Below are 12,157 nucleotides of genomic sequence, written 5' to 3' on the forward strand. Positions count from 1 at the left end.
TGTAAGGTGTTTGGTTTAAGGTGTAAGGTGTTTGGTGTAAGGTGTTTGGTTTAATGTGTTTGGTTTAAGGTGTTTGGTTTAAGGTGTTTGGTGTAAGGTGTTTGGTTTAAGGTGTTTGGTTTAAGGTGTTTGGTTTAAGGTGTTTGGTGTAAGGTGTTTGGTTTAAGGTGTTTGGTGTGAGGTGTTTGGTGTAAGGTGTTTGGTTTAAGGTGTTTGGTTTAAGGTGTTTGGTTTAAGGTGTTTGGTGTAAGGTGTTTGGTTTAAGGTGTTTGGTGTAAGGTGTTTGGTGTAAGGTGTTTGGTGTAAGGTGTTTAGTTTAAGGTGTTTGGTTTAAGGTGTTTGGTTTAAGGTGTTTGGTTTAAGGTGTTTGGTGTAAGGTGTTTGGTTTAAGGTGTTTGGTTTAAGGTGTTTGGTTTAAGGTGTTTGGTGTAAGGTGTTTGGTTTAAGGTGTTTGGTTTAAGGTGTTTGGTTTAAGGTGTTTGGTTTAAGGTGTTTGGTGTAAGGTGTTTGGTGTAAGGTGTTTGGTGTAAGGTGTTTAGTTTAAGGTGTTTGGTTTAAGGTGTTTGGTGTAAGGTGTTTGGTTTAAGGTGTTTGGTGTAAGGTGTTTGGTGTAAGGTGTTTGGTTTAAGGTGTTTGGTGTAAGGTGTTTGGTGTAAGGTGTTTGGTGTAAGGTGTTTGGTGTAAGGTGTTTGGTGTAAGGTGTTTGGTTTAAGGTGTTTGGTTTAAGGTGTTTGGTTTAAGGTGTTTGGTTTAAGGTGTTTGGTTTAAGGTGTTTGGTGTAAGGTGTTTGGTGTAAGGTGTTTGGTTTAAGGTGTTTGGTTTAAGGTGTTTGGTGTAAGGTGTTTGGTTTAAGGTGTTTGGTTTAAGGTGTTTGGTGTAAGGTGTTTGGTTTAAGGTGTTTGGTGTAAGGTGTTTGGTTTAAGGTGTAAGGTGTTTGGTGTAAGGTGTTTGGTTTAATGTGTTTGGTTTAAGGTGTTTGGTTTAAGGTGTTTGGTGTAAGGTGTTTGGTTTAAGGTGTTTGGTTTAAGGTGTTTGGTTTAAGGTGTTTGGTGTAAGGTGTTTGGTTTAAGGTGTTTGGTGTGAGGTGTTTGGTTTAAGGTGTTTGGTTTAAGGTGTTTGGTTTAAGGTGTTTGGTGTAAGGTGTTTGGTTTAAGGTGTTTGGTTTAAGGTGTTTGGTTTAAGGTGTTTGGTTTAAGGTGTTTAGTTTAAGGTGTTTGGTGTAAGGTGTTTGGTGTAAGGTGTTTGGTTTAAGGTGTTTGGTGTAAGGTGTTTGGTTTAAGGTGTTTGGTTTAAGGTGTTTGGTGTAAGGTGTTTGGTTTAAGGTGTTTGGTTTAAGGTGTTTGGTGTAAGGTGTTTGGTGTAAGGTGTTTGGTTTAAGGTGTTTGGTGTAAGGTGTTTGGTGTAAGGTGTTTGGTGTAAGGTGTTTGGTTTAAGGTGTTTGGTGTGAGGTGTTTGGTGTAAGGTGTTTGGTTTAAGGTGTTTGGTTTAAGGTGTTTGGTGTAAGGTGTTTGGTGTAAGGTGTTTGGTTTAAGGTGTTTGGTGTAAGGTGTTTGGTGTAAGGTGTTTGGTTTAAGGTGTTTGGTTTAAGGTGTTTGGTGTAAGGTGTTTGGTTTAAGGTGTTTGGTTTAAGGTGTTTGGTTTAAGGTGTTTGGTGTAAGGTGTTTGGTTTAAGGTGTTTGGTTTAAGGTGTTTGGTGTAAGGTGTTTGGTTTAAGGTGTTTGGTTTAAGGTGTTTGGTTTAAGGTGTTTTGTGTAAGGTGTTTGGTGTAAGGTGTTTGGTTTAAGGTGTTTGGTGTAAGGTGTTTGGTTTAAGGTGTTTGGTGTGAGGTGTTTGGTTTAAGGTGTTTGGTTTAAGGTGTTTGGTTTAAGGTGTTTGGTGTAATGTGTTTAGTTTAAGGTGTTTGGTGTAAGGTGTTTGGTTTAAGGTGTTTGGTTTAAGGTGTTTGGTTTAAGGTGTTTGGTTTAAGGTGTTTGGTTTAAGGTGTTTGGTTTAAGGTGTTTGGTGTAATGTGTTTAGTTTAAGGTGTTTGGTGTAAGGTGTTTGGTGTAAGGTGTTTGGTTTAAGGTGTTTGGTGTAAGGTGTTTGGTTTAAGGTGTTTGGTGTAAGGTGTTTGGTGTAAGGTGTTTGGTGTAAGGTGTTTGGTGTAAGGTGTTTGGTTTAAGGTGTTTGGTGTAAGGTGTTTGGTTTAAGGTGTTTGGTGTAAGGTGTTTGGTTTAAGGTGTTTGGTGTAAGGTGTTTGGTTTAAGGTGTTTGGTGTAAGGTGTTTGGTTTAAGGTGTTTGGTTTAAGGTGTTTTGTGTAAGGTGTTTGGTGTGAGGTGTTTGGTTTAAGGTGTTTGGTTTAAGGTGTTTGGTTTAAGGTGTTTGGTGTAATGTGTTTAGTTTAAGGTGTTTGGTGTAAGGTGTTTGGTTTAAGGTGTTTGGTTTAAGGTGTTTGGTTTAAGGTGTTTCGTTTAAGGTGTTTGGTGTAAGGTGTTTGGTGTAAGGTGTTTGGTTTAAGGTGTTTGGTTTAAGGTGTTTGGTGTAAGGTGTTTGGTTTAAGGTGTTTGGTGTAAGGTGTTTGGTTTAAGGTGTTTGGTTTAAGGTGTTTGGTGTGAGGTGTTTGGTGTAAGGTGTTTGGTGTAAGGTGTTTGGTTTAAGGTGTTTGGTTTAAGGTGTTTGGTTTAAGGTGTTTGGTGTAAGGTGTTTGGTGTGAGGTGTTTGGTTTAAGGTGTTTGGTTTAAGGTGTTTGGTGTAATGTGTTTAGTTTAAGGTGTTTGGTGTAAGGTGTTTGGTTTAAGGTGTTTGGTGTAAGGTGTTTGGTTTAAGGTGTTTGGTGTAAGGTGTTTGGTTTAAGGTGTTTGGTGTAAGGTGTTTGGTGTAAGGTGTTTGGTGTGAGGTGTTTGGTTTAAGGTGTTTGGTGTAAGGTGTTTGGTTTAAGGTGTTTGGTGTAAGGTGTTTGGTTTAAGGTGTTTGGTTTAAGGTGTTTGGTGTAAGGTGTTTGGTGTGAGGTGTTTGGTTTAAGGTGTTTGGTGTAAGGTGTTTGGTTTAAGGTGTTTGGTGTAAGGTGTTTGGTTTAAGGTGTTTGGTGTAAGGTGTTTGGTTTAAGGTGTTTGGTGTAAGGTGTTTGGTTTAAGGTGTTTGGTGTGAGGTGTTTGGTTTAAGGTGTTTGGTTTAAGGTGTTTGGTTTAAGGTGTTTGGTGTAAGTTGTTTGGTTTAAGGTGTTTGGTTTAAGGTGTTTGGTTTAAGGTGTTTGGTGTAAGGTGTTTGGTTTAAGGTGTTTGGTTTAAGGTGTTTGGTGTAAGGTGTTTGGTTTAAGGTGTTTGGTGTAAGGTGTTTGGTTTAAGGTGTTTGGTGTAAGGTGTTTGGTTTAAGGTGTTTGGTGTAAGGTGTAAGGTGTTTGGTTTAAGGTGTTTGGTGTAAGGTGTTTTGTGTAAGGTGGTCATTAAACCCAATCCAGGGTGTTTTAAAGCAGTCTCTCTCACATCTTGGGGTTATCGGTTGACTTCTTTGTTGGTGAGAATTTCCACCAGGTGCATGATGGGAAATGAACTCAATAAAATCTAGTTGGTGTTTCACAAACAGTGACCCTCTAAGGTCCTGAGTCTTTACTAAATCGTTATTCAGAGTTATAACTCAGTGACATTGTCTTCAGATTTTTTAAAGAAGTTTTTTTTAAATAATCTTTATGAAGTTTTTAAAAAAGTTGTCTATTGTATGGGAGGCTTAACCGTCTCCTGTACTGTTGCCAGGGTTACTGGCCTGCATGTGCATCACAGCATCCTCTGGAGGGAGGGGCTTCAAAAGAAGAGCTGGAAAGAAAGAAAAAGGAAGTTGTTTCTGTTCACATTTTCAAAAGTCTAGCTTCCTCTCAAGGTTACCAAGTTCTGCTTTAAATAGATCAGAATCAGACATACTTTATTAACCCCCGGGGGGATTGTTTATGTAGATATGGTGTCATCGAGGTAGGCTTAGGGTTAAAGTGCTGCGTTCACTCCACATCCTGAAGAGAACCGTAGTTAATATAAAGATGTGTGTTGCTCAGATGTGACGCAGGCTACAAAGGTCCTCAGTGTGATGAGCCTCAGGACTTCAACATCCTCTACGTGGTTCCCAGCGGACAGAAGCTGCACTACGTCCTCATCGCCGCCATCATCGGTGCCGTCCAGATCGCCATCATTGTCGCTGTGGTGATGTGCATCACAAGGTAAGGCAACCTTTAACTAAAGTCTAACTTTTAAAATGAGCAAAGAAACAAGTTCTAAGTTTAAATTAAATGACCCTGAACATCTTTTATTTCACATATTTCTGCCCCCCAACTTTAAGAAATGCTCAGTCTGCTCTGATTGATCAACTTCAGCAGCCCGATCAGACAACCATTAACAATCTGTATCAGCAGATTCCAAACTTCTGTGGAGCATTTAGCTGGACGCAGAAGTTATTCTCACCTTTTTAGAATCATTCTCCAGGATGTTACAAACTCTAAAATCCTACTTTCTGGTTACTGATGGGCCACACATTGGTTTTAAGGAGATGGATAAAACAAGACCGACCTTATGGAAATAGTTTTAGTCAGTAATCATAAGAGGGTCCAAATGAAGAACAATATATTTTAGAGGTATGATAAACAAGCTAATTAACTTTACTTAATGAAAACAAAAGCATGTACAAAGCAGGGAATCCAGGAACAGGTGACAAATATGAAGGAGGAGTTTAACAGGAGGGTTAATGAGATGAGTGACATCATGGTGGTCAAGAGAAAGGTAACGGAGGACATTTGGCACAATGAGGGGTTGCAGAGAAAACCAGAGTCAGATATGGACTAAAACCAAGAACTAGAAGCCGAGCAGAATCCTAGAACAAATAGAGCTCTCACAAAACCAACTAAAACCGAGCACAGGAAGCAACTTTGAAAAGAAAAAAGTACCGTAATAATTAAGACCGGAGGCCGAATAAATAAAAGTATAGAACACAAAATCCAAACAATCCAATTCATTCCAATCCAATTAAAAAAAATAAGTATCCTAGCTATGGAAACTTTAGCATCAAAACTTCTCTGATCCGAGCCCCCGTCCTGAGCACGAGGGTTAGGGTTAAGCACGAGGCGACTGTGGGAGGAAAAAACTCCCTTTTAACAGGAAGAAACCTCCATCAGAACCAGAACCAGGAAGGGCGGCCATCTGCCTGGACCAGGTGGAGGCTGAGAGGACAGAAAAGAGGGGACAACAAGCACCGTAACACCAGGCCAGGGACACCTGCTGAGAGAGAGGCTGTGTTCGAAACCGCCTAATACATACTACATACTGCATACTACATACTACATACTACATACTACATACTGCATACTACATACTATATACTACATACTATATACTACATACTACATACTGCATACTACATACTACATACTACATACTACATACTACATACTGCATACTACATACTATATACTACATACTACATACTGCATACTACATACTACATACTACATACTACATACTACATACTGCATACTACATACTACATACTGCATACTACATACTACATACTTACATTCTGCATACTCATCGATCAGACAGTATGCAGAGCGTTTACCCACAATGCATTTCGCTCCTGCCCGAGCCGAAATCAGCCGGCCTGAAGCTGATTTCACTTAAGCTCTAAACTCTGTAAACTTTAGCAACATTTGAAACATTTTCAGGAGAGAAAGTAGTCGTTTAGATCCCCAACGTGTTGAAAACCTGACAAAATACCGGCTATTTACAATTTATTCCCACGAATTCGGCGCTACTAAAGCTAGCCGCAGTGAGCAACGCACTTCTGGTTATTTTCACAAAATAAAATACCCGTTGCCTTTTATCATAGGGAAAGCCATTACGATAAAATTGATGCTTTTGTTTTGAAAACAGGAAGTGAACCTACCCTCGTTGTAGCTAGCTTGAAACTGCCGTTTTGACAGGAAATGACGATCGGCGACGTCACGTTACGTTGCATCTTGGGTAGTTTGAGTATGAGTAGTAACCTCATGATGCATACCCAACATTTCGGAGAATCTAGTATGCATCCGGGAACTTAAAAAAAGTTAAAGTTAGTATGAGTAGTAGGAGTAGTAGGAGAAGTATGCGGTTTCGAACACAGCCAGAGAAACACAAGTTAATGACAACAATGATGTCATTGTGTGTTCAGGGCACTGAATGTTTTAGTCCTCTTGTGTTGTACTTTAAAAGAAAAGTTTCACAACCACGTTTCCTTCACAGGACTTTAACGTGTTTTCTTGTTTGTTCCTTCAGGAAATGTCCGAAAAACAACAGAGGCCGCCGACAAAAACAAAACCTGGGACACTTTTCCGCGGACACGAACTCCAGGATGGTATAGCCGTGTTTGCCGCTGGTTGATTTTTGATAAGTTTTTTCTTACAGCGTGGGAATACCATTTTTTAACCGTAGGTGTGGTATTAATTTTTTTTCTCCTGAGAAACCACAACAAGAAGAATGAGAATATGTGTTTAAGGGGCCTTATTTCCCTCCTTTTCTTTTTTTTTTTTGCTTTGGATGGAACTTTTTGCGCGTTTATTTTGCGCGATTTTAAATTTTTGTTTGTTTGTTTTTCAATCGAGAAATGAGGAGAAGCTGAATCAACACAAGTTTCTATCACCATGTCTGCTGTCTGCCTGCTTTATTAAAGGTTTTAGTGAATGCTTTACAGTCTTTTTGGCAAACAGTCATGTCTGCCCCTCTGGAATGTGTTATTTATTGAAACAATTCTGTTTATATGCCCTGTTTCCCTGTTTCGCTCTTTACTAATAATGTGCAGCTGATCACCAAATGCTGTTTGTTTTTTAATGTTTTTTGTCCATTTTTTGTAGGAGAGGCGAGGGGAGCCAGCCGGTGCGATAGATATGTTTACACTTATTCTTTGGTATAAAGTTCCGTGTAAAAACTTCACTGTGTTTAAAACAAGCTAATAGTTTATTATTACGATGATCATTCTTTTCTTGAAAGTAGTTTATACTCAAGGTTTTTATGTTAACTTTTATTCTAAATTCTAGTTCCTGTATATTAGCATGACTTGTGAAAACTGTGTACTGTGGTGTAGTTAAAACTTTTTAAAAGGAAATGCTGTCGGCCTCGACGCCTCCTCCTTCCTAGTCCAGTAATGGCGGGAAAGCAAAAAGTCGGACTATTTGACGGAGGACTGCGGGATGGGGAATGTGTTATTCGGTGTTTTTAAGGAAAAGACTGTAACATTCAGACGTCCATCTGCTGGCTAAACCACACGAGGAACCACAAAGAGCATTTTTTTATCGGTTATTAATGGCGTAGAGGCGGTCCGTAAATCCGAAGTTGGGACGATTGTAAAGGAAGGCCGTTGGTCAGAGGTTCCTGGTGGGAACTCGCAGGAAGAAGTCTGGGTTGCAGAGGTGGCGGTCGTTGAGGCTGTTCTTTGAATGTAAGAAAAAAAAACCTTTTGTCTGTTTTTATTTGACATTTTCTCCTTTTCCGACACATTCCAAGCACACGGGACTAAATTAACACAACACTCACAATCCTGTGGAAACACACCTTTTAGTGAAAGCCTCTGGTATTTACAAGTGATTTGATACATGTCTCAGAGATGTTAGTGGTGTGCAGCTTACTCACTGTAATTTCAGTCTTTTTGGGTGTTAACAGTTCAAAGTCCGAAGGCCAATTCATGGTTTCTGTGTGCGTATGTCCGTTAGAGCCTGTGTGGTTGCACATGAAACGTAAATTTCATCATCTGCCCAAGTCGGTGATGGTGCTGCCCAAACTTCACCCTTAGATCCTGTCGACTGTCCGCACAGCAAGCGAGGGGTCTGTGCATGTGCCAGGAAAGTAAGCTGGATGCTCGTTTCGTGCTCCGTCTGTATTCATGTTTGTACTGTGTTTCGAATTACAGTCCTGTTGTTGATAAGCTGTTACACTGTTTTCTTTTTCATGTTGTTCAGACAACACAATAAACGGAAGCTCAACAAAGGAGGTCATCGTCATGTTGTCTAATTCAATTCTGTTTTATTTAGAAAGCGACAAATCACAACAAATGTCATGTCAGGGCACTTCAATGATACAGTCCAATTCATTGTAATCATAATCAAATAAAATCCAATTAATTAAATTCAAAATTCATTCATACAGAGCCAATTCAAAAACAGTTTCCCAGCAAAGGAAACCAACAGATTGCACCGAAGCTTCTCTCTGATCCAATCCCCAGTCCTCAGCGTTCACGAGGCGACTGTAGGAGGAAAAAACTCCCTTTGAACAGGAAGAAACCTCCATCAGAACCAGAACCAGGAACCATCTGCCTGGACCAGCTGGGGGGTGAGTGGACAGAAAAGAGGGGACAACAAGCAGCGTAACACCAGGCCAGAGATACCTGCTGAGAGAGAGAAACAGTTAATGACAACAATGATGTCACATGTACATGGAGAGGTGCATCGTGGGAGCTCCCCCAGCAGTCTGGGCCTATAGCAGCAGAACTATGGGATGTTTCAGGGTCACCTGAGCCATCCCTAACTATAAGCTTTATCAGAAAGGAAAGTTTTAAGCCTGGTCTTAAAAGTGGAAAGGGTGTCTGCTTCCTGAAGCCAAACTGGCAGCTGGTTCCACAGAGAGGGGCCTGATAACTGAAGGCTCTGCCTCCCAAACTGGCAGCTGGTTACACAGAGAGGGGCCTGATAACTGAAGGCTCTGCCTCCCAAACTGGCAGCTGGTTCCACAGAGAGGGGCCTGATAACTGAAGGCTCTGCCTCCCAAACTGGCAGCTGGTTCCACAGAGATGGGCCTGATAACTGAAGGCTCTGCCTCCCAAACTGGCAGCTGGGTCCATAGAGAGGGGCCTGATAACTGAAGGCTCTGCCTCCCAAACTGGCAGCTGGTTCCACAGAGAGGGGCCTGATAACTGAAGGCTCTGCCTCCCAAACTGGCAGCTGGTCCCACAGAGAGGGGCCTGATAACTGAAGGCTCTGCCTCCCAAACTGGCAGCTGGTCCCACAGAGAGGGGCCTGATAACTGAAGACTCTGCCTCCCAAACTGGCAGCTGGTTCCACAGAGAGGGACCTGATAACTGAAGGCTCTGCCTCCCAAACTGGCAGCTGGTTCCACAGAGAGGGGCCTGATAACTGAAGGCTCTGCCTCCCAAACTGGCAGCTGGGTCCATAAATAGGGGCCTGATAACTGAAGGCTCTGCCTCCCAAACTGGCAGCTGGTTCCACAGAGAGGGGCCTGATAACTGAAGGCTCTGCCTCCCAAACTGGCAGCTGGTTCCACAGAGAGGGGCCTGATAACTGAAGGCTCTGCCTCCCAAACTGGCAGCTGGTTCCACAGAGAGGGGCCTGATAACTGAAGGCTCTGCCTCCCAAACTGGCAGCTGGTTCCCCAGAAAGTGACCTGATAACTGAAGGCTCTGCCTCCCAAACTGGCAGCTGGTTCCACAGAGAGGGGCCTGATGACTGAAGGCTCTGCCTCCCAAACTGGCAGCTGGTCCCACAGAGAGGGGCCTGATAACTGAAGGCTCTGCCTCCCAAACTGGCAGCTGGTCCCACAGAGAGGGGCTTGATAACTGAAGACTCTGCCTCCCAAACTGGCAGCTGGTTCCACAGAGAGGGGCCTGATAACTGAAAGCTCTGCCTCCCAAACTGGCAGCTGGTTCCACAGAGAGGGGCCTGATAACTGAAGGCTCTGCCTCCCAAACTGGCAGCTGGTTCCCCAGAAAGTGACCTGATAACTGAAGGCTCTGCCTCCCAAACTGGCAGCTGGTTCCCCAGAGAGGGGCTTGATGACTGAAGGCTCTGCCTCCCAAACTGGCAGCTGGTTCCACAGAGAGGGGCCTGATAACTGAAGGCTCTGCCTCCCAAACTGGCAGCTGGTTCCACAGAGAGGGGCCTGATAACTGAAGGCTCTGCCTCCCACACTGGCAGCTGGTTCCACAGAGAGGGGCCTGATAACTGAGGGCTCTGCCTCCCAAACTGGCAGCTGGTTCCACAGAGAGGGACCTGATAACTGAAGGCTCTGCCTCCCAAACTGGCAGCTGGTTCCACAGAAAGGGGCCTGATAACTGAAGGCTCTGCCTCCCAAACTGGCAGCTGGTTCCACAGAGAGGGGCCTGATAACTGAAGGCTCTGCCTCCCAAACTGGCAGCTGGTTCCCCAGAAAGTGACCTGATAACTGAAGGCTCTGCCTCCCAAACTGGCAGCTGGTTCCCCAGAGAGGGGCTTGATGACTGAAGGCTCTGCCTCCCAAACTGGCAGCTGGTTCCACAGAGAGGGGCCTGATAACTGAAGGCTCTGCCTCCCAAACTGGCAGCTGGTTCCACAGAGAGGGGCCTGATAACTGAAGGCTCTGCCTCCCACACTGGCAGCTGGTTCCACAGAGAGGGGCCTGATAACTGAGGGCTCTGCCTCCCAAACTGGCAGCTGGTTCCACAGAGAGGGACCTGATAACTGAAGGCTCTGCCTCCCAAACTGGCAGCTGGTTCCACAGAGAGGGGCCTGATAACTGAAGGCTCTGCCTCCCAAACTGGCAGCTGGTTCCACAGAGAGGGGCCTGATAACTGAAGGCTATGCCTCCCAAACTGGCAGCTGGTTCCACAGAGAGGGGCCTGATGACTGAAGGCTCTGCCTCCCAAACTGGCAGCTGGTTCCACAGAGAGGGGCCTGATAACTGAAGGCTCTGCCTCCCAAACTGGCAGCTGGTTCCACAGAGAGGGGCCTGATAACTGAAGGCTCTGCCTCCCAAACTGGCAGCTGGTTCCACAGAGAGGGGCCTGATAACTGAAGGCTCTGCCTCCCAAACTGGCAGCTGGTTCCACAGAGAGGGGCCTGATAACTGAAGGCTCTGCCTCCCAAACTGGCAGCTGGTTCCACAGAGAGGGGCCTGATAACTGAAGGCTCTGCCTCCCAAACTGGCTGCTGGTTCCACAGAGAGGGGCCTGATAACTGAAGGCTCTGCCTCCCAAACTGGCAGCTGGTTCCACAGAGAGGAGCCTGATAACTGAAGGCTCTGCCTCCCAAACTGCTAGCTGGTTCCACAGAGAGGGGCCTGATAACTGAAGGCTCTGCCTCCCAAACTGGCAGCTGGTTCCACAGAGAGGAGCCTGATAACTGAAGGCTCTGCCTCCCAAACTGACAGCTGGTTCCACTGAGAGGGCCCTGATAACTGAAGGCTCTGCCTCCCAAACTGACAGCTGGTTCCACTGAGAGGGGCCTGATAACTGAAGGCTCTGCCTCCCAAACTGGCAGCTGGTTCCACAGAGAGAGGCCTGATAACTGAAGGCTCTGCCTCTCAAACTGGCAGCTGGTTCCATAGAGAGGGGCCTGATAACTGAAGGCTCTGCCTCCCAAACTGGCAGCTGGTTCCACACAGAGGGGCCTGATAACTGAAGGCTCTGCCTCCCAAACTGGCAGCTGGTTCCACAGAGAGGGGCCTGATAACTGAAGGCTCTGCCTCCCAAACTGGCAGCTGGTTCCACAGAGAGGGGCCTGATAACTGAAGGCTCTGCCTCCCAAACTGGCAGCTGGTTCCACAGAGAGGGGCCTGATGACTGAAGGCTCTGCCTCCCAAACTGGCAGCTGGTTCCACAGAGAGGGGCCTGATAACTGAAGGCTCTGCCTCCCAAACTGGCAGCTGGTTCCACAGAGAGGGGCCTGATAACTGAAGGCTCTGCCTCCCAAACTGGCAGCTGGTTCCACTGAGAGGGGCCTGATAACTGAAGGCTCTGCCTCCCAAACTGGCAGCTGGTTCCACAGAGAGAGGCCTGATAACTGAAGGCTCTGCCTCTCAAACTGGCAGCTGGTTCCATAGAGAGGGGCCTGATAACTGAAGGCTCTGCCTCCCAAACTGGCAGCTGGTTCCACACAGAGGGGCCTGATAACTGAAGGCTCTGCCTCCCAAACTGGCAGCTGGTTCCACAGAGAGGGGCCTGATAACTGAAGGCTCTGCCTCCCAAACTGGCAGCTGGTTCCACAGAGAGGGGCCTGATAACTGAAGGCTCTGCCTCCCAAACTGGCAGCTGGTTCCACAGAGAGGGGCCTGATGACTGAAGGCTCTGCCTCCCAAACTGGCAGCTGGTTCCACAGAGAGGGGCCTGATAACTGAAGGCTCTGCCTCCCAAACTGGCAGCTGGTTCCACAGAGAGGGGCCTGATAACTGAAGGCTCTGCCTCCCA

At 45.3% G+C, this 12,157-nt stretch overlaps 1 protein-coding gene across 1 annotated transcript in view; it reads left to right on the forward strand.

Annotated features, from left to right (window-relative positions):
* The window catches only part of tmeff1a (transmembrane protein with EGF-like and two follistatin-like domains 1a), a 147,262-nt gene extending 139,290 nt beyond the window's left edge, over nt 1–7,972 (forward strand). The window contains exons 9-10 of the mRNA XM_075482641.1: nt 4,023–4,184; nt 6,268–7,972. Of these exons, the coding sequence (XP_075338756.1) occupies nt 4,023–4,184; nt 6,268–6,352 (247 nt within the window). The 3' untranslated portion in view covers nt 6,353–7,972. The remainder of the gene's footprint in view (nt 1–4,022; nt 4,185–6,267) is intronic.
* The last annotated feature ends 4,185 nt before the right edge of the window (nt 7,973–12,157 follow it).

The sequence above is a fragment of the Odontesthes bonariensis genome, chromosome 14, assembly GCF_027942865.1.
Source record: "Odontesthes bonariensis isolate fOdoBon6 chromosome 14, fOdoBon6.hap1, whole genome shotgun sequence".
Classification (NCBI taxonomy): Eukaryota; Metazoa; Chordata; class Actinopteri; order Atheriniformes; family Atherinopsidae; genus Odontesthes; species Odontesthes bonariensis.